The following is a 27,479-nucleotide window of genomic DNA, read 5'->3' on the forward strand; positions in this document are numbered from 1 at the left end:
AATGGTTTCCTAGTCGAGTCCTGGAGACGCAGTACTCATAACGCTCAGATATTGTAGCCCTTTATGGTCTGGTTAAGATACTGTAGCAAGTTTTTTTCTTTTAAAAAACAAAAAACAAAGTTGGGCTGGAGAAGCCTAAGCTGTGGAGTAAAAGTGATTTATTATGTTCTTTATTTTTTTGGGCAAACTCTTCTTGCCAGAATTAAAACAAAGACGAGAGATTACAACACCCCTTGAGAAAGATCCTCAACATGTTGGGACTAATAGCTGATAGCTGAACTGGCTCCTAGTGGTGACACTCAGGTTGTAACCACTAATACTTTTTTTCCATTTTTTGGACAGACCCCACTGTCGAACTGCCACAAGCAGCATTTGGTTTGGACTCTGTGAGAGGAAAACAATGCAATGAGATCTGTGCCGGCTGCTTTCCCAAAATTCTCTGTGAATTTTACACAATGATTCAAATGGGGCTTTTTTTTGTTTTGTTTTGACTGAGGGAAAAATTTATTTATATCGAAATGTCTTTCCAGTAAAATAAAACAGGAATAAAATTTTCAGTCAACATTTTGTTGTGAAATAGAAATACTGGGTTGTAAATGGAGCTTTACGGCTGGTGACAGCAGCTGTTGTTCAACCTCTGATTTGAAAACTGATCACCTTCCTGCATTTAGTTGGTTTAGGTTAAAAAAAACAAACAGCACAGTATGTTTCCACTTATAGATTTGTTTTCAGGTGCTTAGCAACTAACTGGTATATGAAAAATATCTAGCTACAAAAACACTTTTTTTGAGAATGGGGTGATGAAATAAACCTGGAAACAGCAATCAATCATGCTCGAGCTTCGGCGGGTAAACTGGACAGTTTTGAGACACGTAGGAGCCAGTATTTGAGTCTGAAAGCCATGACGTACTGCATGGCTCCTGCCTGTCTGAAATCCCCAATCTTTAACACAAAACCAAATCTTAACTCCAATTAAAGGTTTTTGACTTTCATTTGCGAGCCGCTCTTGACCACCACTACTTATGGGTGGAGGCAGAGATCCGTTTCAAGTATTTGACAAAGCATAACTCAAATGCACATGTATCAGTTGCCATAATGTGTTCAGCATTTGATCTGTGCGTGTGCAGCATATGTGAAAAGAACAGATATCGCAGTAAAAAGTGACACAAGCACAAATGCAAGTCATCTGAGCAGACCACATGGACAGTATGGGGGAAGCATGTAGTCTGACAGAGTCTCATCTCTATTTCTGTGGCGTCAGGCATCTTTACTGTAGCCTGTCTCTCTCTCCCCCTCAGGACCTCTTCAGTCGTCGTAATCTAGAGGTTCTGGGCACATTTTCACTCCACTCCTCTCCGAGTGTGGATCTGGAACCAATAGAGGAGCCTGAGGATGCAGGCTTGACAGATAGGCTCCTCAGACTTGCGGCCAGCCTGTTTTGGTTTGTCTGTGCCGTGTTATTGCTTGTGAGGGAGAGCCTTTGGGCTTGTTTCCCTGGAGTAAGCAGCTCTACTTCCAGTGTGGTTTTCTTGCACTCTGAGACAGGGGAAGCCTGGGACTCTGCCTTGGCTTCAAGTGGAGGGAGGGGTGGCAGAGGAAGGAGGTCGTGCTTGGATGTTTGTGCAGAGTAAGTTTGCATTAGGGCTGGAGGTCTTCCAAGGCACGTCCTCTTGACCCCGTGTGGGTGAGGGTCTTCCCCAGCATCACTCAGCTTGCACCTCTTGCTCGTGCTGGTCTCCTGACTGATTTCATTTTGGCAGAAACCTGCTGAGGTCCCATTTAGGTTGATACAGTCTGGAAGATCGTTCTCAGCATGCCGCTCCTGCTTTTGAGTAGTCCCAATTAGAGCTCCTGCTACAGTTAATGCACTGGAGCAAGGCACCTTGTGGTTTGCCTCTGACAGGGCCTTCTGTTCAGATCTGGACAGACTCACTGAGCCTGATTCTGACTTGACAACTTGAAGTTCCGATTTCTGGTTTTCAGCACAGACTCTCTGGTCAATCTGCTGCTCTGCCATAGTGGAACCACAAAGGTCTTGCTGGACACTGGCTTGTTTGGCTCTGAGAAAGAAAAAAAAAAATGGGTATAAAGGATATAAACAGATACTTGAGTGTCCTCTCTGACTGGTGGGGTTGGAAAGTTCTGCATTAGATCATACTTACATCTTTTGAAGCACAGTCTTCTTTGTTTTTGTGGGGCTGTTTAAAGGCTCTTGGGTTTCTCCCACACTGGAAAAATATTCCGATCTGCTTTGTTCGCACAGCTCAGTCTAAAGAGGACAAACAGAATCAGTGTAAACACAAATATTATTACTGGCATACCCTGGAAACATTTCGCCTCACAGTGCTGTCATCATCCTTCATTGAACACCTTCATTAAATCCATTAGACTAAAAACTAAAAGAGTTCATGTCAGATTGTCTGAAGTTCAATCAATGTAGTCACCTTATTATTTAAACTATGATGCTGCCCAACATGAAAGATGAAAGGGCCTTCAGAGAGAGTAGCAGCTGCCCCCCGCACCCACCGTAAACTCCCCAAATCCTCCACCTCAAAGTTTGAAACGAATCACTGGCTCATTATGGCGTGACAATTGTTCAGCCTACACTACCTGAGGTTTAAAATAATGCTCTCAGCCTTAGGCAGAGTTACGAAACGGTGACCATATTGACAAGTTAAAACAGCGAATAACGAAGATTCAGTAATAGAGAAAAAATGTGACGCAAGGGCAGCATTGCGTGGGAAAGAAAATATTTTTTTTAAAAAGGTGTAAAAAGCATGTTATGGGACAGCTGCAAATGTAAACAGACTGAAGGGGAAAAAAACCTTCTTTACTTTTAGTAACTGAACAAAGCAGGATGAGTGCCGAGCGCTTCTTCTGTCCTTATGTGTCTAAAACTTTCATCTGTAATTCTGCTACACCCCTAAGTGTCTCTGAAACCAAGTCTTATTTGCTAAAACTCTGGGGTGAAAGTTCAAAATATCCACATACTAAGGGAAACCTCTGAGGCAGAACGAGGAACAAGCTGAAAATTGGATCTCACCAACGTGTGCCCTCAACAGGCCACTAATGACGGTTAATCATGGGGTCTTTTCCTTGGCTGCCCCAGAACAGACTCTGGATTTATGAGAACAAGAGACGCTGGTGGCAAATTGAGCAGAACTTCAAAGGCTGAAGCACTGTCAATTCATCATAAATTAATCAAATCAAAAAAGTTAGTGGAATAGTAGACTAGCAATGGTTTAGAAAATGAGCATGTCTGCTAGTTTTTATCTGGAGAAGCAGTATATTATATTATATTTTGTATACTAGAACTTCTAAAAGTCTGAAGCTGTACAAAGGCATTTATATCAGCTCATGGTCTAGAATGGGGATGTTGCCAGAACTGATACTTATAAGTAATCTTTGTATAAAACTGAAAAAGCTACTTTTTTTTTTCAGTACAGTAGTTACCTAAGCGGCATACCAACCAAGTTGGGTTGTCAACGAAATTGATACTTAGATACTAACTGATACTAAAAATTACTTTTGGATTAGACGTCCATTTGCAACTGCATTATATGTGACTGGAATGAACTCTGAACTCATTGTCACTCGTCCAACAGGAATGACTGATATCACAGGCGGTCAGACTGTGGGACTTGACAGAAGCAAACAATGGGCATTTGACGTGTGTGTAAGCAAGGCACAGAACATTATATGGTGTATCTGCACTTACCTCAAGGTGAACGAGGTTGTTTGCAGCTGTTTAGGGCTGCTGCCAATGAAGGCAAAGAGAGATGGGGTGAGTTGTTGTTCTTTTCTAGGGTTTTCTCTCTATTATTGTAGGGTCTTTACCTTACAAGTGACTTGAAGTAACTGCTGTTGTGATTTGATGGTATATAAATAAAATTCAGTTGAACCGAATTAAATCCTAATGCATATGTGGTTGGGTGAGGTCTCTGTCTGGAAATTTATAATGGGCCTCAATTTTACCTTGTGGGTTTGTAAGAATGATTTTATTATGTGTTTGCATACATTGTAGGTTTTGCAGTGATATGCACATTTGATGTATTTGCAATCATTTTAAGGTTGGCGTGTGCATTTTTAGGCTACAGAATTAAATAGGAATCCATCTGATGACCCAATTTTAAAGGTCAAAAGTCATGAAATAAAGCTTGTCATTTTAACCTATGTTTCTTTGACTGTTTTGTTTTTAGGTCTCTTGACAGATCACTAAATATTTCACTATTGACACCAGCAGTGCCGTCTTCACTTCCTACAGTTGGCAGATAGCTTTGCACAGGATGGCTGCAGATTGGTGGGCAGAAAGGCCCTCCCCTCATTAGCAGCTGAAGATGTAAACAGTAGCACCACAACCCTGGCAAAGGAAATGTAAGACAGACACCCTGGTCTTTAGGAATATTTTTGTGAGGTAAGTAAAGCTCCTGTTCCAGCAAGATTTATTTTTTTTAAACAGTAATGAATATTAACCTGGCTGGAACACATGCTAACATTAGCTTTTTAACAATTAGCAATAGCCATTTCTGTAAGGTAGAGGTTATGGCTAATAATAAAATGATCATGTTAATGTTGGAGCTAGGCAGCAAACATAAGTTCTGCCTGTCTGTAATGTTAATGGACAGTGTAAATTTGACAGGAAAAGAACGTGATCTTGTTTTTTTGTTTTTATGTTTTTAACCCCATGGTATTGAGTAGTACTTTCCTGGGTGCTGGTAGCGAGTTTATAGTTTAAAGGAGAAGATGGGACAAGTTTCATGCCTGCTAAATTATCTGTTGAGATATTTCACTCAAAAACATTCATATCAACCTGACAGCAAAAAGTTAGGGGATCGTCACAGTGGTTAAGCTTTATCCTCTAGTGTATTTCTGTGTAATAAAAGTTGAGCTATTTCACTGACAAGTGAAAAATTTGATCTAGTGGCGGCACAAGATTTAAGGCATCACCAAAAATAGGATTTATTAATAATCAGGATCTATTCTCTGGCCACTGCGCTATGCTATGCCCAAGCTCATAGCAAACCATCCAATACTTTTGAAGCTATCGCTGTTTGGATCAACGTGGCTGAGACCGCTATCCACAGCTTCACGCCGCTAAACTTTATTGGTTTTTGCAAAGGGGAAACAACAACTGGACAGAAATTAAATCTGGGAAAATTCAAGGTCGTGGCCGCTATGTTTATTCAACATCAGCCATTTTTCAGATCATTACTATTATATAAACTGGTTGGTAAAATGATCAATGTGCACTCTAAGATGGGGAAAGCCAGTGCGGTAAGCTCTGGCATCCTGCAGATGTTGTGAAAACTGAGAGAAATATCATAAATGTCCTCCCCCGCACGTCACGATACTAGTGACAACATGTGACCCGACACGCAAGGGGGAAATGGAGTGATCGACCCGAGCTGCGAGGGCAAGCTGGGGCATTGTGGCTTTGCGCTGGGTGTTGAGACCTAGCAACTCTGGTCTGTGGTGTGGTAGACGGGAATAAAGAGGCCAGACAGAGGGAGGGGAGGCCGGGCAGCAGGGAAGGAGGCGGAGCTGGCGAAATACAAGAGACAAGATACTACAGAGTGTATAAGAGAAAAAAAGAGAGTGGAGCACAACAAAAGCAAAGGCACCCCCTCAGAGTCACACTGCCTGACCTCAACAGTCTCTCCAGCATGCCCACAAACGCAAGAATCCTCACACAGGAAGTTCCACACAGGCTCCTCTTTGTGTCGAGATGGAGTCATGCTACAGTGTGGGCAGAGCTCTGGTCTTTAGACTTTTTCTCTCATACCCAGAGCTACAGCTAACCTTCAACATGGATTTGGGACAGTGACACACATACAAACTCTCATTTCGCCTCCACACTCACACACCCACCCCAACAACAACAATTCTGAGAAAAATGTGGGTGCTATCGTTTGCATTGTAATGCCTTGATATGTATTCTAGCCTGTTTAATATGAATAAATGCCGTTTGAAAATGAACTTGAAAGAAAAATCAACAAGGAGCTAAAGGGAGGCTCTCTGGGAAAGTTTAGTGCCTTTCTGTTCCTGTCGGCACGACTTCAAAAGAGCAAGAGAGTGAAAGAGGAGAGTCAGAGAAAGGAAGAAGCATGAAGAGAGGAAGAGGCTGGATATAGATAGCAAGTAGAGAAAAGATAGATAAACAGAGAGAGCGAGAGAGATTGTGCATAAATTATTTTCAGCAGGGGTCTAGAGGTTGGAGTATATAGCAACTACAGAAGAAATCAGACGGATTAAATAACCTTATAATTATCACAAGCTACGTGGATAAAACGGTAAGAATTGTGTGGGAACCGAGGTGGCCTAATCTTGTAAGGAATGATGCAAACTCTAAATAGCTGGAGAGAGTCCCATGAAAAAGGAGGGAGGGATGGTGGTAAATAAGAACGTCTACCCGCCGTTGCTACCACCTCTCTCTGAGAGAAAAAAAAAGGATTTAACCCCCCCACCGCCAGCCAGTCTGCTCGCCCCCACACAAAGCTGAAAAATGCTCCTCGTGATACAACATGTAGAGCAGACCAACAGTGCCCTCCCTGGCCCCAGAGCTTCCAAAACAACACAGCTTCGCCACAGGAGCTGCAACAAAACAGCACATCTGGATGTCAGATTACAGCGATAAGCCTGGCAAAAGGGCAAGGATAGCAGAGAGAATGATTCATTTGGTTTAAAAGGCTACCAGGACAGATTCTCAGCACTTGCCCCAACTCTGAATGACTCCTGGAAAAAAACTTCAAAAGGATAACCAGCAACAGCCTCCATAAAATACAGGCAACAACCTCTAAGCCGTCCAAGATAAGGTAGAACACAGATTATGTTGGTTATCTTTTAATGCAGCTGCACTCAAAAGTAATGCAGCGATATGGCCAAAAGGTCTCTGAGCTGTTTAAAATGTTGCTGCAAAGGATGACAAACCTTCTCTTGGTGTTTAAAGACAATGCTTATTGATATACAATGCCATATTTATACACACTACAGCTTTTTTGTATATAGTCTGCACAAATACACATGCACATTCATCTAAATACTACTTTAACAATTTTGCTTTGTAGAAAAAGAGCATTTTTCAGTTAATCTTTTTCCAAAAGCTTTTAAGCATGGAAGTTAAAACATAAAAACTTCAAATAAAAAAATCTAACAAGTCAGCATGGGAGGCTCCGATGAGCCATCAACTTTCATGTGCCACAGTGGAAGTCGGATTGTTTGTTCTGGGATTACTTTAATATCTTTGTACCTCACCTAACATATACAAAACCAGTGAGATGCAATCCCATAAAGCAATTTTCCACTCATCTGTCACAACATAATAGTGTCTCAACTTGAAATCTGTGGTAGCTTGAAATGCTTGAATCCCTCACAGCACTCATATTATAAAAAATGAATTATTCTTTCCACTGGAACTTTTTTTGTTTTGATGACACATCTAAGTATACAAAGTCCTCAAACTGGCACCAAGAAACAACAAGAGTATTTAACTGTCAGAGGATGAAAAACCTCCTGCAGAGATGTTCGTGAATGCAGTGCACAAATTCCACTCCTCATCGTGCACCCACCCTGCTCCCACAGGGCAAGCATGCCCTGTTTGTGTAGGCTCACCACATCTTCTCTGCAACAAAGTCAACAAACATGCATGGGCACATGTCTAAAATAGGGGACAGTTCTTATCCCCAAACAAGAGTTTCTGGATCCACCCATATCAAAGGACTGAGACAAGTGGTTAACCAAACACACTTCATGTAAATCATTTAAAGCAGTTTAAGATGGGCTGGAATGAGGACCTGTAAGAGATCATAGTCGTGCATTCGGCCTAGGTGTAGAGGAGGTCAGTAGACACTGGACGCTTGGGAACGGACTGCTGTTAGCTGTTGTGAGCTCTGAAGAACAGAGGCGTGCTGAGGTCACGAGTAAACACACAAGCTTGTCCAGAGCTCAAAAGAGGAGGGGAGGGGGGGAGACTGGAAACACATCTGTTCTGCCTTTGATCCAAACTTCTGCAGCCCAGCACGCCACTCACCTCAGCTGCCCACTCTGTGCCTGACTAAAAAACAACGGCCGCAATTATAAACACTAGATCTTCCTTCCCATGCTGCCCTCTTCGGTGTTGGTGCTGACTCACAATAGGAGCAAGCTTTTATGAAGGGAAGGGACGTAAATCTTCAAATCCTCTGCGTATGCCTTTTTTCCATTATCACATGAAAACAAAGCAGCATCAATTGCCCAACCTCTGCATAGCAACAGTGGATTCTAGGTGCCTAACAAACAGAGTCAATTAGGCTGATAGGATTTCAGCATTTATCCCAGACATGGCACTCAGTATGTCTGAACCAAAACATTTGCCGGATGCTTGAACACTCTCTGCCCCAGTAACATTTGAATCAAGCATTTCAAACTGGACAATCATGGTTGTTTCTGCAGCAAATGACCATCTGAAACCAAAACAGCTGGAGTTGGCCTTTTTTTTCCCCCTTAAGTTTGCTCTTTCCCATAGTTTGCATATTACACTGCTAATCCCTTCCTGGGAAGGTTGTTTGATAGAAATAGAATCTCACCTTTTTATATAGCATGCCTTTTCTCTCATCGTGTGTGGCTGTTTAGAAGGAAAATGCTTCTGCTTCCTGACCAAAATGTCAGTTGAAAATATGACTAATATAGAGTGAACAAACTGTATAAAATTAAAATAGAGTACACTCAATGCGGGAGTGAGAAGCTGCCTTTCAGTGATGTCACCTTAGCTCCCTCATAACATAACCCCCTGACCTTGTGAAAACTGCTTATTGATGAGTCTACATTTCCACTGCGGCTGAAGATTTTTGCACAACTAGTCACACAAACTGAATCCTAACAACAAACCTGAAACCTCCCTAAACACGGACAAATGTGGCATTTTTTTTGAGACTGCCCGTCTTGTGCTGTCAAGAATTGGGGGATAAAAGACCCCTTTTTAAACATGATATCAATTCTGACACAGAACTCCAAACACCCCATTATTTATAGACAGCAACATTATACCTTACATCAGTTGTGACTCACAGTCTAAACCTTTTTTTTCCTTTCCGATTTCTGACTTCCTTGGCAGCATTAAAACTGCAAAAACTCCCTTTTTGACAAATAAGAACAGAGTGAGGGATGTAAACAAATTATTGTTTTTGTCATGTGAAAAACTTCAGCCTCTCTGTCTGGTATCTTTCCCTTACAAAGCGGGCTCGAGGTTGAGCTAGTGAGAGCTTCACCACAAGACTCCCACCCTCCAATTCCCTCAGCTTATACTGTATGAGCCCAGAGAACCACATCCTGAGGAGAGGAACGCAATCGACAACAGTGCCTCCTTGAACTGGAAAATTGGTTACACAATCTGAACTTTTCACTGACGACTATGTTGCTCCACTAAAAATATTACAATCGCTGCTTTCATTGGAAGCCAAACTGTGGAGAGTGCAGAGACATTTCAAAGGGAAACAATAGCAAAAACCCTGTAGAAAAACATCAGGCCACTGATCATGGGATGTGATGGGAGAGATGTCTGTCCTTGATGTGAGTGCCAAGGTGAGAGGCTCCACAGGCTTTTCCCAGAATACTCTGGGGAGTTTGAGATCAAATGAACACTGACCAAAGGACAACTGATTATAATACAGGCGGACAAAAAAAGAACTACAGCAGTAGGTCTTATGGCACTGACAAGAGTTGAACTTTGTCTACACAGCACAGGCTACAGGGAAATACTCACTGAACCCAACTTTATTTGAGTCCAATTAATCAAGGCACGCGGCATTCAACTGCAGACAGTAAAGTTAACCGAATTCTCTCTTAAAGACCCAAACAATGGTAACATGCAACCGCAGGACAGAGGGTTTTGTTGTGGTTCTCTTGAGCATGCAAACCCCAAAACCTCATGCTTGAAACTGACAGAGAGAACTAAAGTTCTGCAGGTAAGTAATTAAAAATGTGGGAGCAGGAGCTTTTCAAAAAAGCGTGACTTGGCACCGCTTCACCCAGCCTCCCACGATCATTGGTTTTCCTCTCACTAGGTCTCCTTAAAGCCCATGTAGGTTCAGAGTCCACCCCTTATAAAGAGGATAAGCATATATAAGCGAGAGTGCAATTTGGCAGCACATCCCTATAATAACACACAGACACATGGACGACTTTTTGCCAGGCGACTGGAAGAGGAAATAGAGGAGTATAAACAGCACTCACCGCGGGCAGGCTCGGGTTTCTATGGTGTGCTGAGGCATCTTCTGGACGGCTCACACACACAACATATCGTTCGGGAAACACACGCAAATCTGAGAGCAGGCAGAGAAACAACACAGACCCTGCTGGTTAATAACGTGGGCTCACCTCTAATTATCAGTCAAACTCAGACAGAGGGAATTGTGGTCAATGTTTAATTTTTACATCTACCAGTACCAAGTATTTACTATCCCTCAGACCGGGGAGAAAATAGCAGTTTATATATAATTGCTGAATTTTATGAGCTGCATAAACAGCATGAAATATTAGGAAATTTAACATTAACAATGGCTCTTGGGAGTAATAATACTGTCTCACTGACTTCAGAAGGAAAGATCATTTAAGCCGCTTTTCCAAACAATGTCAAGAAACTCAGGTCCAGCTATATTCCAAAGGTCTCTGCCCGGATGACATGTGACACTAATAATAATTAAATTTATAATATCTGCTGTTTTCAGTTGGGTTTGGGTTCTGCTTGATTGCTCAACAAAAAGTTCAGAGCTCATGAAATGTTTCAAGCGAAATTGGAACCTTCAATGAAAATTTCTCAGGACACTTTTAGACAGAGAACTTCTTGGAGTTTGGAAATCTAACTTTTCTTCGAAGGACCCCGATCCCAGTTCAAATTTAAAGCAAACCCAAAAGCCTTCTTGAAATCTAACAAGTAGATTGACAGGGAATTTGCAAATCATATTAAATAAGAGGAATTTAGTCTCAATGACCTCGTAACTATTCCTTTAATGCCAACCCCTGGACAAACTTTACAGTCTTTGTTCCACCAAATGTCAGCTTTTCCTTCTTTATTCTTTAAAATGTTGGCATTGTGGAGTGAAATTTAAGTCAGCTAAATCAGAATATTTCACTGCATTCTGACCAACTAATTACCGTAACATAGCTTTAAGAAGACCTATTGTGGTTCAGCCTTGAACTCCTTTTAAGAACGTTTTTTTGTAGCCGTCTCGTCAACCACGATAAAAACTTTTCACCATCCATTTTATAGCTAATTGATTTTTTTTAATGATCTAACCACATATGTACTGCCAACTCAGTGGACCAAATTACACAACCTTTGACCTCAGGAGACCGAGTCTAATTTGATGTGTAATGGACCTGCTGAGAGAAGCCGTCATCTCAGCCAGCAACAGGTCACCGTTGCCTCAACAGCCAAGGCCTGGTCCTCCCCCAAGGAGCAGATATTAACTTTACTGACAGGAAGAGAACCATGTTGGTCCCATGAAAAGGTGGCCAAGGGTCACAGGCATTAGATGAGCCATGGAGATAGATTCTCACTGCCCTCCACAGACAGCTAAGGAATCCTTCTCTCTCTGCCTCTCTCAGTAGCCTCTCAAGGGAACCACTTAATGGCCGCTTGTTCTCAACAACACCCCGATCAGGTAGGGACAGGACATAAAAACAAGTGAGGGGGAGAAACATCAACATGCAGACCACAGATGCCTCACTCATTCTGTGGGAAATTTGGCTGAGTATAAACCCTTGAGAGGTCTATTTCTGAGTTCTAACTGGGGATGGATTTATTGAAAACATGTAGGTCACTTACCCTGCTTGACAATACATCTGAGACTGGAGTGTCGCTTCAGAAAATTGGCCACCAGGTGGAATTTTTCACCTGTATAAACCAAAACAGAGAGACAGTTAACATAAAAGGTTGTATTACCTATTTAACAGTGGGCACATTTTGGTGAGACGGTGCATGCTTTGATACACCGATTACAAACTAAATTCTATTTCCCATCATTACACGAAACAGCTGCAAATGTTATAGTGAGACTAAGTGGTTAAATAATGGACACACTACGTGAGTATAAAGCCCCTCGTATGATGAGTTCCACAACTGGCCTTACTGCTGTCACATGCAGTAGAAGAATCACAGTAAAGTTTAAAAAAAAACACACAAAAAAACCCCCACAGCATTAGGGTATTTTGCAGCAATATAGCACACTCCATTAATGCAGATAACAGTGCTGCACATGGCTCCATATGCTTGGAATTTTCTACTAACTTTAAGTTTATGCTTGGTCTAAGGCACAGCATGCTAAAACAAGCCAAATTATTTATCGAGTGTGAAACAATTCATTCTCCTTTAATTTAAAAGACCTTCCAGTTTGGCACAAGCACAGAAACCATTTCTGGGGTCTCTGCTCTATTTGTCATGGAATGATTTCATGGTATGTAAGATGTGCTGTGCAGAAACAGCAGCTTGTTGCCTAATCTGGCAGGAATTTGTTGACTAAAAGCAAGGGCCTGGCTAACACGCTATGCAGTTGTTCTTTGCAAACAGACACACAGTGCTGGGAAGCTGACCAAGCCAGTTCATCCTTTGATATCTTCTTCGTACCCTTTTTGTCCTCATAAGAAAGTGAATGTGAAACTTTAACACCACCTTCCTATTATTTCTTATTTGACATTCTCTCTCATGTGTGGACATATAAAAAAAACATTTTCTGCAAACTGTCTGGGTTTGGGTTGTTTGTTTTTTTTTCCCGCTTCAATTAAAGGATTACATGTCTTCCTAAGTTTGAGAAAATCATGACCTCTTGCACTTAAGGCTCTTTCAGAAGTCCCTGGATAATCTCAAATGTGCACTGTCATCAGGCTAAAAATGAGGCTGTCTAGATTTCTGAAAAGCTGCTGTTTTGGAAGTCTTTTTAAAACTGCCAGTAGTGACACTAATGGTCACCCATCAAGAAAACTTGGAACAACTTGGACAAGTCTACTTCAAATAATAAACTACAACTAGTTTCATGCCCATGTCTGTGAAGCCTGTTGGTGCATTATTTCATGACAAACCCTTTACAAAATTTAAAAAAGAAGGTGTATCACTGTTAAAGTCCACGATCAAGCAATGGCTTTATGAGTGAAACTACAGAGCAGTTACAACAAGGTGCAAACCACCCATTACACTCAAGAACAACAGGTCCAGACTAAAAGACAGTTAATGCAATACCTTTGTTAAATCCCCTGAATTAAATCTGAAAGTCTCCACTTCAATCACATCTTAATTGTTTAAATTAGAATCCAATCTGGTGGTGAACAGAGGCAAAACTACAAAAACAGTGTCAACACTTCAAGATATTATTGTATATTCTTAAGTTTACTACCCAGTGATTGATAGCATCATGTCTGGTTTCTTTCTGTTGGTGCCTGCGGTATAATTAGCAACTAGAGTCAGCACATCAAGAATAATATTCATCACAAATCAAATCAGTCTGACATTATAAATATAGACTAAAATCCATCAATCGTGAACTTCATCACAGAGCCTTTGAAACTGGACGTGTGTTACTATGAGTTACTGTGATACTAAGCAATTACAATCAGTATTTTAATGACAATCAGGGGAAATTGTTACCCATAGGCTACAATCTTTTCAATTTCACCTTCAGGAATGCTTTTTACCATCACATGTATTAGTATAAATTGAGCCTTACCAAATTTTGTTTTGGAAAATGTTTAGCATCGTAACTATGATTTGTGAACATTCAACAGAATCTCTCTGCAAGAGAACAAAACCCAAATATCTAACGGGCACAACTGCAGGGTGACTTTTAGTAGTGACATTTGTGAGATCTGTAAAGAGCTATTTCTTCACTCAAACTGCATATTGGTTAAATATTTTCTTACACATTACATCACATTATTTGTTTTCAAAAGTTACATAATATTAATTGTGTGAAACTAAAATGTTTCTTTGGGGTGATGAAAGAAGCTCAGCTTACCATAGCCTTTATTTCTGTACAAAACTCTTGCTCCTCAGGCCAAATGATTTTTTACACAAGCCATCAGTGGATGACTAATGTCTTGGGACCAACCCAGTTGTCTTTTTGTCAGTGAATAGAATCTGTACAGCTCTATCTAGGTTGCGCAGGCTGGCATTAAACTCTGCTTCTTTGCAGCAAAAAGCTCCTTCCTAAAAGACCCATAAGACCATGTTTATTTATAAAAAAAAGAATTGTACTAATTGTTTTATCAGCCGAGAGCTTGCAGTTCTGGAAATGCGGCACACTCAGCATGTATAATAATGATTTGTTTTACTGGCTATGTGCCCCCATCACAGTAGGTCTGCAAGAAAACAGTGATTATAATGTTCAATTGCCAACATCGAGCTATACGGGATTACATCCACTTATCCATAATGACAAGCAGATAATTTGGTAGCAAAGCCTTTACAGTTAATGATGCCTAAAATGTATTAGCCACACAAATTAGCATGGTACTGTTACCATGCTAACACACTTTTTTGTGTGTTGGAGCCCTGACTTCAGGAGATGAGGCTTGAGGTGAGGAGACATAATGAGAAAGAGATGATGAAAATATGCATGTATAAATGTTAAATGGGCATAAATAGTTTGAAAGAATTTTTTTTTCCTATCAAATAACCTAAGAAAATTATTTACTATTCCTTTAACGTGGCTTGCTGTACTTTAAGCTCTAGCCGTCTTTTTGGTTTAGATACAATGCGCATGAGTACAGAGCCGAAATAAATTTTTAAAAAAAAGTCACTGTCCTTCCTACTGACTACACTATACTTGGTGCACATCTCTTTGAAGGAGGACCTCTGTGCTGGTGTTAGCTTTAATGTAGGAGTACATATGGTACTGATAGTACTCTCACTAAATTGTCTTTAGAGTTTCCAGCCTTATAAGACTGTTCCTTTAGAGTCTGGTGCACATAAGGTATGTAATGTAATAATAACGGATAAGTCAACAGTCTTTAAATAGATTGCCATTAATCCCAATGGGAAATTGCATTAACACACAGATTGGGTATGTTGAGCATGTCTGTATTTAACAGCAGAATTTCTTTATCAGGAACAAAATCTAATATTGTGTTTTTCCCTAAATAGCAAAGGAGCAAATCATTTATCACCCACTGTGGAATGCTGATCTGTATCTCCGTTTTGTTTTCTCTGACTGCTCTTAGTCCATGAGGAACCAGGAAGCAAGCATCTTTCTTTGCACTTTCATGACTCTTTGTTTTTGGAGGCTCTGATTTAGCCCTCTTAGCCGCTTGTCTAGCTGTACAACTGTTCTCACTGCTTTCCCTTGGTGAGTTGAGCTTGCCAATTCCCAGGACAAACTTGACAGGGATGTCTGGACATGGAGTTGGGAACCAGTGCAATGCCGCGGCCCGAGACATCAGCTGTTGCTCCAATGTTGAAACGTCCTGCGCAGCGCAGAGTTGCTCTTGGCCCTCTGCCCAGGTTCTCTCGTGCTAAGCTTACATTCATGTTTCTCTCTCACAAACAGTTTGCTGGTCCCTCCTCTGGGAATAAGTGGCCCCTTTTTGCGGCAACTGTGGCCCACAGTGGTGCAATACTCAAATCTGCAGAGCAGAGACTTTAAAAGGTTTCATTTGTACTTCCTTAAAAAGAAGATGGCCTTGCTTAATTGTTTTGAAATCCAATGCACAACAATATTATGACAGGTCAAATCAAACAATCAAAAAGCTAGTATGCCATGTTTTTAGAAATGTGGTAGATAATATTTTAACCTCTTGTTTGGAGAGACTTCTGCCATCTTGTAACATACCGCAGAACAACTGCAGAAGAAAGACCAATGCTAGAGTGCTATGCTTTCGAAACACACATACACACACAGTGCAGTTTTCACCACTTCCTGGGAAAACAATGAGAGGAAAGAAAAGTCAACAAACCAGAAGGCGCCCAGAGTGAGTAGGACAGTAAAATGGACCAGACAGGAGTGAGAGGCATTCAGACCAGGGTCAAAGGTAAGCACCCATGGAAAAGACTTCATTAACTTCAGTCATATCCTGAGGAGATCATTAAAACACCCATAGAAAACACAGCATACTTGGTCTTACCATCGGCATTTCTAGCAGCCTGTCCTGTGGTGACGAGGAAAACTTCAGTTTTTTCTCTCTGTGTTTACAGACTCTTAAGTTACTTGATTATCCAAAACTTGGATGCATCCTTGAAACCAATTTCCACAGTTTAACAAAGATTTTATGTCAAATTCAGGCTCTTGGGGGGGGGAAAGAGCTGCTTAGTCAGTCAGTTTAACTGTTTCAACTCAAAATGAACAGAATTCTACAGGCCACAGTATTATATGTTTAAATTATGCCTGCACTGCCTCAAAAACAAAAATCTGATTACTGCAGTGGTTGCAAAGGCACCGATTTCCTCCTCTAACCTAATTTCTCTCATTAACATATTCTTAGTGTGCATGTAAAACTAATGACTGCATGTTGGGAGAACTGTAATTCCCACGAAACCTCTTTACGAACAGGAGTTGAACCAGCAGGACACTCAGACACCAGTGCCTGAGAATCCTGATCTCCTGACATCTCTTCTTTGATGTAGACCCCCTCCCTCTGTCCTCAAGTGTGGGTGGAGAGTCGAGGCTTAGTGCGCGAGAGTGGGGTGGAGTTGTGAGGGATGAGAGCGCATGAGGAAGTTACCCATATGTAAGTGGGGGCTTTCCTGGACATCACTCTGTGTGTGTGTAACTGTAACTACGGCCGTAGCAGAGAACTGTGCCTTATCATCCCGCACAACTTCCACCTGAAACAATATTTGCACATGAGTGTTCAATTTAACATTTGGGTGACCCCTTCATCGCAGTTACAAAATACGCCGCAGCATGGTAGCTCAGGCCAACCCATAATGCAGCATGTGAATAAAAGTGGTGGGGAGCATTCTGAAGTGCAGAACAATTACCAAAGGGAAAAATATATTTTTCAGGAACATAATCTGATGAGAGACATGAAGTCACAATACAAAATGTCGTGTTCAATCATCATTATATCTTAAGTAGCTCGCGAGGTTACAAATTTCCCAAAGTGCAGTCAAACGGAGCATTCAGAGTGAGGAAGCAATCTGCTTAATCTGCATTTAAATAAAATAAGTGCATTTTGGGGCTTTGAGTTATGCAAAGTGTTCACTCTTTAAAACCAGGGCTGAAGTCTCATTGAAAGAAGCCTCTCCTACCTGGAATGTCTACCACTGTTTATTGATAACAGGAAGGTACAAAGTGAGTGAGTGAAAAAACAAAACTGTTTTCCTCTGACTAGGTCTGAATCTTATTATAATCTGTTGTAAATAGTTAAATGATGTAACACTACATGAACTGGAAATGGTCAGCGTGCACTATCCACTGTATTTGCTTTTGTTAAAGCCATTGTCACCAGGCTTTTCTGATAACCTGTGTTGGAGGTAGTGTATTACAAGGTAATGCATTGCTGCAACTCCACTTGTGCAACAAGGGGAAACGTTTAAGAGCGGCCTATGACTTGTGGGTAGTAGATATACACATTACTTGGAATTTGTTGCGTAAAAATGCAAGCGTGTTACGCTAAAGTTCAAAGATCTAGTCATAATCTAGAAATTTGTCATGATATGCTGTTTTATGTAAATGTTAAAGTTATACTGCTGCAATTTAAGTGATTGTGGATTAACTAGAAACTGTTACTTTATGTACAATTTGAAAGTGTAATGCAATATTGTTTTCAATTATGACCTCACCAGTGTTGACAAAACACAGTGCATTAGGCAAACTACTATAACAACACCTGTCCATGGAAAAAACAACAACAAAAAAAACAAAACTCAAAAGCACGTGACATAAGCCCATTTCTTCCAAAGTGAAAGGGCACGAAACTGCTGTTCTCTGACATGTTTTAGTAATGCCTGCAACAAGGCATTCTGGTCAGGCTGAACACTTAGCATGAGTTCAACAGAGTGTGTGTGTGTGTGTGTTCCATCTCCCACACCAGATTGTGGTAAAAGGGAACAGTCACATGAATGTGATCCATGCTCAGGCTAAGACTCAGGCCCTAATTATATGGGAAAAGAGTGTGGTGTGACTATGGTGGGGATTGCGGTTGTGTCCTAAGAGACTACAGCTGACCCTGTGGAGAAAGTGAAGCAGGGAAAGTGGGAAAACATAAAAAGACAGCATTAGGAGAGCAGAGAAGTGCAGACATGGAAGGCAGAGAAGAGGCGATAATAAATATAAATGCATAAAATGTAAGGGGGAAAAAAGAAAGACAAATAAGAGAAGTGTGCGTGTTTGTGAGAAATAATAGGTAGTGGGGTTAACAATGGAGTCGGACTGTCCTATGTGTTGCTGCTGAGTAAGGCTAGAGGCTTAGAGAAAGGATTTAAAGAGCCACAGCAACACCACAAAGCACCATGGGGAAGGGGCTTGCCTGGCAGGGGCCAAGGGAGGGAGAGCAAGCAGAGAGAGAGGTGGGCTGGATGGAGCGGCTACTCTGATCAGGATCCATTTCCAGCCTAGGCCTTGGAATTCCTTTGTTCCTGTCACAGGTCTCCGTTTCCCTCTTGCCTTAATCCCAGCCTGCCTCACGCCCAGTAACATAGAGCAGGGCAGGTAACTAAACCACACAGGCATGCTTCCCTATTTACAGACGAGTTCCCACATAATAGTTGCTAATATAAATAATAATAGCTGACGTTACATTACAAACCAACAAAGTGTGTTAAATCAGACCGTCACCACTTAATGACATTTGATAAAAAGTCTGCCTCAAAAGAAGCATCACAGTACTAAGCAGAAAGGTTTGCATCCAGGCCGAACACTCTTCAAAATGATCCCAAGCAACACGTGCACTGCTTTGTATATCTGCACAGAAAATGTCATATGCTACTACAATCCTATCCTAATTAGAAACTCACTGTTGGGCTGTAGATCTTGAAATGCATGGTTAAGTCAAACAACAGTTAAATCAGAGCTGAGTAAAAGTGAGCCATCTCCCTTCTTGTCCCTGAACATCCTCCGCAGTCTTTATTGGAAGGGAGATGGTCATTCGTAAACACATTCTCCAGCAGTAAAGCTATCCAGCAACACTTGTGCTTTTCCTGCATTGGCCGTGTCCAGGCTGCCTTAAGCCCCCTTCATAGGCCTGCCAAAAGGAGTCAGTGGTACACTGTGCAGCACTCGCAAAGCCCTCTCCCACGGCTATTAGTGACCATTCATCTGGGGAGCCTGGGAAAATGCCTCTCCAGCCTGCCGTGGCCATGGGGAAACAGGCTGGCAGGTGTTCCCTCCCTCTAAGCCCTGGCACCTGTGCAGGGAGAGGAAGAAGGAACCAGCTCATGGGTTCAAACTGACTCTAGGTACCATTTTGCCACAGTGCCTCTAAGTCCTCCGACTGGTAGCAGGACTCCAAATGCCAGGTTAAACCACACCTGAGCTCTGCCTCACATAGGCAGATCAGTGTGCCTATTTCAATACCAATGGTAGACAAAAGACATCTGGCAATGTACTTTGGGAAGTTGAAATGGCACGTTAACTAAACCCATGTAAAATGGGACTTCTCAGTTTACACTATACCCATAGACACATACATATTGCTATTATGGTCTACAAAATCAATATTCTCTTGAGTGGAAACAATATGAGGCAAGAAAGTGCAGGATCATATTTAATCCGGTAAAGGAAAAGGAAATACAGTAGGTGGTGTATGGCAATCTTTTAGACAGTCTGTATGTTTTTCCAAGTCTGTATGTTTTTAGACAGCATGATGATCAAGGTATTAGCATCTGTCATGAATTTTCATGAATGTTATTGTGGATAGTCTTTGTTGTAGCTTCTTTACTCGAATAACATTTTGAATGACAAAAATGTCATTGAGAACACAGAGAACATATTATGCACCGATTTTCATTTTGTAATTACTATGAGAAATGTGGGTGTGTTGAACACGGTCTACCAGTGAGAATGCATGAGGCCTTACTCATGCTCCCCTTCCCTGGACTTTTAAAGTCTACCATGTCCATTCTGCAAGTCCAGAGCCAAAATGCTTGGTGGGAAAAGTTCCCTCTGTTCATCTCTCTAAAAACATAAATAAATCACATCACTGTGAGCTAATCACGAAGTCTCAAGTAGCCTGTATAAAAAAAAACGAGAGGGGTGGGGGGCCGACAGTTGGAATTGGCTTCTGCAGCTGAGATTTGTAGAAATGGCTTAGATTTATGTTGACAGAAGACATGAGATAAGCCGCTCTCTGACTTGTTCACTGGGTGCTATACACACACATATGCATTCAGCACAGCGTACATACATAAATACCATAACTCACAGAAAGAAGTCCGATACAGACACTTGTGCTGAGGAGTCTTGGAATGCTAAAAGCTGTTGATGGCTCATTTGAAGTGCCAACAGCTGAGACTGTTACGCCGTTCTTACTGCTGTCTGTTGGCGGAAGTCCCTGTGATTTTACACTGGCACCAGCTCAAACGCCGCCTCACACAAGACCCACAAGCCCCCTCCCGCACCATCCCACACATAGCGCAACGGTCCATCTGCCTATTCTTGGCGTAGACATCAGTACTATCCTGCCTGACACCTTTCTCTATATGCAACTACATGCACGTGCACATGTTTCATCGCATGTGGCTCACCCCTTGATATCCAGGACCATCCTGCCATCAAACATAAAACAAACAGATGCAAACAGGTCCTCTGCTAAAACAAAGAACAATCTCTCCAACAGTCTGAAAGATTAATATCTACCTCCACTGCTGAATGGATACCATCAATACTTAATACCCTCCTGTGGTTTGCTGGGTTTCCCTCCCTAAGCCTATAGTCTGTCCTCCCCTTTTTTATGGCTCCTGCTTGCATGCTCACTTCTCACAGTCACAGCCTCAGTCTTTACTGCTCAGCCACCTCCCTCACTTGGGACAATGAAAAGCCCAAGAATGTCATTACACTCACTTAAGACCTTTAATAGGACTAGAGAACATGAACTGTGTAGGCCTGTTTGAGGCACTATACCTTTTCATGTTGTAAGAGGGGAAAATTCTCTGATATGCTATGGAGTCATGTTCCACTGGTTACATTCTTTGTGGTGAAGCTGCAAGGAGCTTAATCATTTTTACATGCATATTTCACTGCTGAAATACTGATAGTCCCCTTGTTCACACTCTAAACTGTGCACAACCATTTGGGGTGTGTGTGTGTGTGTGCGCACGCACGTGGAGCCTTAGTCTACGATCACCATCATTAGACATGTCTGTCTCTCGTCAGTCTGTCATGGGAAATATGAGTCAGGCTTTTCAGTAACCTTACACTGTCAGCCTGTTCACACCTAACCCAGGGGGAGGATATGTGTCTCAAACACACTGTACAACTTCTGATTCACACTCTCTCTGATGCATATGAGCACCTGTGTGCACGCACTGTCGTACTATATCGGGACTATATGGACAGAAAGTTGAAAAATGAGTACATATACACAACGTGTGAAAACTACGAAAAGGTGGTAGGACTAAGTGTGCGTGTGGGTGTGTGTGTGTGGGAGGTAGCGTGAGAGGCAGAGCTACAGCCGCAGGAGAAACTTTATGGGGCCGACTGCCCTGTAATCCCACTCTAACAGTCAGGCTTGCCCCGCTGAGAGAGCCCAGTTTAACTGCCCTTAACTGCTACCTGTGACAAAACCTGTCTGTCTTACACCACACAGCTGGAGGTTCCTCTGATGCTTTATAGGTTTATAGTGCTTCAAAGGCATGCATGTGGATGGCTGGGGGAATGTATCTTTTCTGCATAAACAGGGACAAACCGAATCGACTTATGTAAATTTGTGCATAATTTATTGATATTTACTGTACATACTTTTTTGTGTCACAGCAGCTGGTTTTTGATGTTATCGTTTAACTACAGGCGCAGATAAACTCAGACTACCCAGTGGCGCATTAAACAGAATGATAATAAACGTTAGAAGTTTTAATGAACATGCGTCTTGCGCATACAAATGCACCTGAGACCTGCCAAGTCAAACACCACAACACAATATAAAAACTCCTATCAGCTCTTGCCTTTACAGGTCACACCCTGGGCGTAGGGAGCCACCATGTCCCAACTAGTTCTGTTGTCTTTTCACCCACTCAACAAGGTAGCCGTGAAATGCTTTCCTGTAACTTTGTTTTGTAACCCAATTTGCATTGTGCGTACAGACTTCAACAGTCTGCTTTGTGTGTGTAAGTATGGTACTGCGTTCACAGCCAAAGTAAACCATTTTACTTATCCAAGAATTAACGACAGACACGCCTAGGAGAAGGAAAGGGAAGACGTAGATGACGTCATTAGAATGAGCAACAATGATTTCAAAACAGAATAAATACAACTGGCACATGACAATTAAAACCAGTGCTGGAGGAAAACAACTGAAAAACACAGTGTTGTGCTAAATAATGGATTTTAAAGCACTAAATTATATAAACTGATAAACACTGGAATATTTGCCGCTAGAGAAAACAATCCAGTATAACGAGGGTCGGGATAATGGGGTTTTACCTTCCACAGAAAAGGCTGAAGCTGATGCCAGCTCCTTCTTCTGTTTGGGCTGTCTTCTATTGCGGAGGAACTCGGTATACTGCTTAACCCTCTGGTCCACAGAATCTTGAACCAGGGTTGTAACCTCCTAAAAACACATATTTAATGTATGTAAAGTAAACATATGTTGAATTGGTAAGAGAACACAAAATTTGATTTGGCGTAACAAGTAAAGTTTAAAGTTCAGATGAGGCAAAGATGATTACTGAAATTCCACATGTGGCTGAGAGGGAGATGGGAACAGTTCTCCAACAATGAAAATAGACGAGGCTCAGAGTCATTTTAGATTCTACGCTGCTTCTGCCTTTTGAAAAGGTCTCCAGCAGGAAAGACGCCATGTATTCCCTTTCACACTTAATAACAGCCACGCCCATCTCCCCGTGTCTGTACCTCGATGTGGCTCGTAGTGAACCAGCTAGTGTCCTCTTGGCCGCCCAGGGATAGAACGTGGAGATCCACCAGCACAGCATAGTTCCCACACTGTAACACAAAGAGGAAGGATAGCCACAGGTTGCTGAGGGGCATTGAGCTCACAGGCAACAAAGGGAATCAAAGTGCGGGTGATTGACAGCGAGACAAACCACAATGACCCCCTGTGTCCTCAAACATCACCCCAGGCCTCTCACAGCAGTCCGCTCCCTCCTTTTTCTCTGTCTAGCCATCTCCCTACCAATCTCTTTACAAAAAGTATGGCCCCGTTTGTCTCCTCATATTTCCCCTCACTCAGCGTAAATTATATCTGCAATACAGTGCCTGAGGACACAGTAAGCTACAGGAAAATCTAAAGATGTACCATAAAAATGAGGATTATTATCCCAGTTTGTATCAGAGAGGTAATAAAACCTTGTTTTTGTGTGTGTGTTGCAGAAAGAAAGGAAAAGAGCAGCAGGGTGGATTCCTGAATCACTATGTCCTTGTGACAATAAGCAATAAGGAACAAGGAGGCCAAAAGTGCCGCTGCTGTTTAAGTTGCTGTTACATCTTTCTCAAGCTAGCCTGATTATGGTTTACACATGAGTGCAAAAGCTGCCCTCTGCAGAGAGCAAATGGATGTGAGTCTCGTGTGAACTTAGCCTCTCCATGGTCAAGGAAGTAATGGATGGACTGAGACCACCCACAACATGACACAGTGGAGCAGCGAGTACTAAAACCCAGAGTGATAATGCGGCAAAAAGCATTCATGAGAATGACGGTGCAAAAACACTAAGGTCACGAAAAGCCAAAACCAGACACTGACCTGAGGATCACATTGTGGAACTTGAAGAGTGTGTAACAAGAGGAGAAGGATCACTGGATCATTCAGTAACAGGGGAAACTGGTGCACACTGAAAGCTTTGTTTTTAAGCAGGCACATCCTCTGGGCTAGTGTTAAAGCATAGTATTATAGACAAGATGACTAAACTCTACAATCCAGCATGCTCTCAGCATGACGTGAGAGACCTCATCCCACAGGGGTATAACCGTCTACTAATGTTCTAACTCTGGACACAAATGTACACTTCCCACCTCCAAACTTTTTCCAGTTGTCGCTTTCTTTTGTTAGTTAAGATTAGCTTAGCTTGCTCATTAAAGTACTGCATTGTTTCTCAACTGGTAAAAGTAAAGCTTGGCTGTGAACCTTTCATCAAATGTTATTAAAGGCTACATGTGAGCAAATCAGCCTGCCAAATACTCTGCATTATTTTCCCCTTGAGAGCATTATCCTCTCTCGTTCTTTCTGTATTATAATAACTGAAGTGAATCTGCTTTCTTATTTCCACAGCTAAACGAGTGCAGAGGGTGCCCCCACATGACTGATAAGTGAATCTTTCTAGTTGGTTTTAATCTCAGACATGTCTTGTAGTATTGAGTATGTGCAGCCCTACAGCATTAATGCATGCCAATTCATGTTAAAATGCAAGTCTAAATGTTAAAATACATTTACAAATGGAAAACTGTTTAAAAAATAAAAACAGAGTGTGCAAAAAATACTGAAAGGTTCTTATACAATAGCATGCATGCACAAAGAAATGAACCCCATGGACCAGAACGGAGCCCCATTTAATGCCCGCTCCTCATGTTTAAATTGTGTGCATGTTGCCTGTCAGTATCAGCTCGTCCCTAAAGATCAGCATTCTCTTCATCTTTTGACCTTTGTCTCACAGTTGCGCACCAATGACTGGTGGCCTCCTACAAATACCCATGTGTGGGAAAACCTAGCAACAGAGGGTCAGACCCTGTCAATCAAAACACAGAGACCAGCTAGTGGAGATGACACATGCAGACTGGATTTTTTGGTATACTGGTTCCCGACTTCTAAGACTTAACTCTTTTCACTGCGTACAAGTTACCAGATTATCCAGTCTAACCACCCTTTGATCCTTATGATCTTTAGTTTTTACTGACAATGTGCAAGACAAATGTTCAGTTGACACTTAACATTTTTGTGGCTACTGGACTTGTGCACTTTTTCTGTTTTCTCAAAATCTTACAATCATTGAATTAGATGGCTCAAAATCACACAATCTCATGTGTGCTGGCAGAGACTGAACCTGACCAGCGGTTATCTGCCTGCTCAGCTGTGTTGACATCAGAAAGGACAAAATATCATGCAAACTTTTTTGCAATCACAAAAAAGTGTGATGTCACATTAATTTGCTAAAAATATGCAATCAGTATAGGGTTCAGAGGGAGATCGTTATAGAAAAGCACAGCATTGTAAATCCCCTGACGTGGTTTCTGTGCTTCTGAGTGAGTGTCCTTTGGGCTGCAAGCCAGACAAGTATCAAGCTTTAGACTAACTTCTTTTTATCACATTAGAACAGCAGACAAGGCTCGACTGGGAATTGGAAGTTAATGGTAAACACTGGTCTGCCCTTATACAAAAACAGCATGTGATTCTGCCAGATTCTCGGAAACGGGGGATTTTGTCAGGAATGCAAACTAATGCAATCACCCTAATGAGAAACCAATTAATTTGCCCAGCAAAAGTGCCAGTTTGGTAGAGAGACAAATTACCTGCAAAAGTATTGATATCTTGGCCAACGCTGTGCTGCTTGGGCACTACAGCTACTAGAGCTTTTTACAAGGGACATTTATGTTGAATATCGCAGACAAGACAAAATAGCAGCAGAATTTGGCATTTAATTTAATTTTGCACAAAGGCTCTGAGTACAATCACATCATGTGGCCTAAATTTGTCAACTCCCAGCACAAAGAGTGACCAGTGCATCTCTTGGCTGAACTATGCCACGAACCATAACCTTCGTGTATGTTTATTTATTGGTCTTTTTAAAGTGAGATCTTCGCAAGGAGTAGTATACTTTTTAGATGCAGCGATGAAACCACAAGTTTTCTCTCTCTCTCTCTCTTTTGTTTTTTAGAAAACACAGTAAAAAAGCAACAGAAAATTTTGCATCACCCCATCAGTAAAAACTCCATATTTTATTCTTTCTGTGACAGTTTCTACCATGTCATACTCAGGACCCTAAGGGTTTCATTAAATGTGACATATTCACTGAGAAACTGAAGAGCTATTTTACGTTGTGACACATTTAAGGAAATACTCAGAGCTTCTGCCACTGTTGTTGGAAAGGAACAGTTTGATAAAGGGCCAAGTTCAAGAGGAAGTTACTCTTTTCATACATACTAAAGTGGGCCAGCACCGCTTTGTTCTCTGCTTTGCTCGGGCTTTAGAGTTATGAACAGAGGCTGAAGGCTGAACGAGAGGCGGCAAGAAGCGCTACTTAATCCCAAATCCTTTATTGTGCCATCTTTTGTGGTCTGCTGTCACATATTGAATAGATAGGACCGAGTCTTCCTGCAGGCTAAGGCTCAGCTTCTCTATCCCAAGTCTCCCTGCTTCTGAACCGATAACTTGCGTGGGGGAAAAAAAAGGTTAACCAAGAGAAATAAAATCCAAAAAAGCAGACACTAAACCTGCCCACAGCCCACAGCACAACACAAGAAAGGTCCTCTCTATTTTCTGCCTGTAAATAAACACATCCCGATGACTCTTTTACTTTCTCTCGTTTGCAGAGCTCTGGTCTATGTCACACTCAGTTCCCAAAACACTCTTTACCTTCCCTTATCTCTCTCCCAGACCCAGCTCTCCAAACCTCCTGCCTGCGCTGCTCAAACTTGGGCACGGAGCCCAGCTTCACCCGCCTCCCCACCTCGCTGCCCTTTGCCATTGCTATCGCAGTGTAAGAACCAGACCTTCTCAGACTGCACTTAGCTCAGAGGCTAACACTAACCAGCCGCAGATGTTTACATTGGGAGAGAAGGGGCAGCAGATGCGGTCTCACTCAATAAAACTTGCATCTATCCCAACTCTCCCTTTGTCTCTCTCTCTCTTTTTCTGACTCTTTCTGCAAGTCTGCAAAGCACCCTGGGGAACTCTTTAGATATGTGGGTGTGACAACTTTGGCTTTATTTTTCTCATTCCCAGCTCTCTTTCTTTGTGCTGTGAGTCACCTGGGTTTCCCCTTGTAAAAAAAAGCAAAAAACACACAAAAAAACTGTTTTCCAGTTTTTCAAACCACTGGCTACTTAACATTAACATTTGAAACTTGATTATTCCCAAATGCAAATGTTATTTACAAACAGTGCACCAAAGTGTTTTGTATGCAAGCCTCCCTTCACTCTGGATGAATGTTAGCACACCTGAGTTTCCTTTATTTGATGATAAAAAGAGACACAACCCAGGAGAGGAATTCCAGCAGCAAGAACAGACAAGAATATCTCCAGGTAACACTCGGCAAACAAAGTGTAGGCAGACACATCCCTGAGAAATTGGTAGATAGACAGAAATAGCAAGCTGAGAAGCATTTTGCCTCATTAGGAGATGTGATTTCTGTACTGCAATGTAGGCCAGTTTTGAGATGAAAGCGTTTTTTTCCTCTTTTTTTTTATCCTTGTCAC

General features: G+C 41.8%; 1 protein-coding gene across 4 annotated transcripts in view; it reads right to left on the reverse strand.

Annotated features, from left to right (window-relative positions):
- Positions 1-109: 109 nt before the first annotated feature.
- slx4ip (SLX4 interacting protein) overlaps positions 110-27,479 on the reverse strand; it is a 33,253-nt gene continuing 5,883 nt past the window's right edge. For all 4 annotated transcript variants that reach the window (XM_076891834.1, XM_076891835.1, XM_076891833.1 and 1 more), the window contains 6 exons: positions 22,968-23,057; positions 22,539-22,665; positions 11,801-11,869; positions 10,207-10,295; positions 2,163-2,269; positions 110-2,060 (listed from right to left, as the gene is read on the reverse strand). In XM_076891834.1, coding sequence (XP_076747949.1) covers positions 1,295-2,060; positions 2,163-2,269; positions 10,207-10,295; positions 11,801-11,869; positions 22,539-22,665; positions 22,968-23,057 — 1,248 coding nt within the window. In that variant the 3' untranslated portion in view covers positions 110-1,294. The remainder of the gene's footprint in view (positions 2,061-2,162; positions 2,270-10,206; positions 10,296-11,800; positions 11,870-22,538; positions 22,666-22,967; positions 23,058-27,479) is intronic.

This window comes from Maylandia zebra, linkage group LG13 (assembly GCF_041146795.1).
Source record: "Maylandia zebra isolate NMK-2024a linkage group LG13, Mzebra_GT3a, whole genome shotgun sequence".
NCBI classification, from domain to species: Eukaryota; Metazoa; Chordata; class Actinopteri; order Cichliformes; family Cichlidae; genus Maylandia; species Maylandia zebra.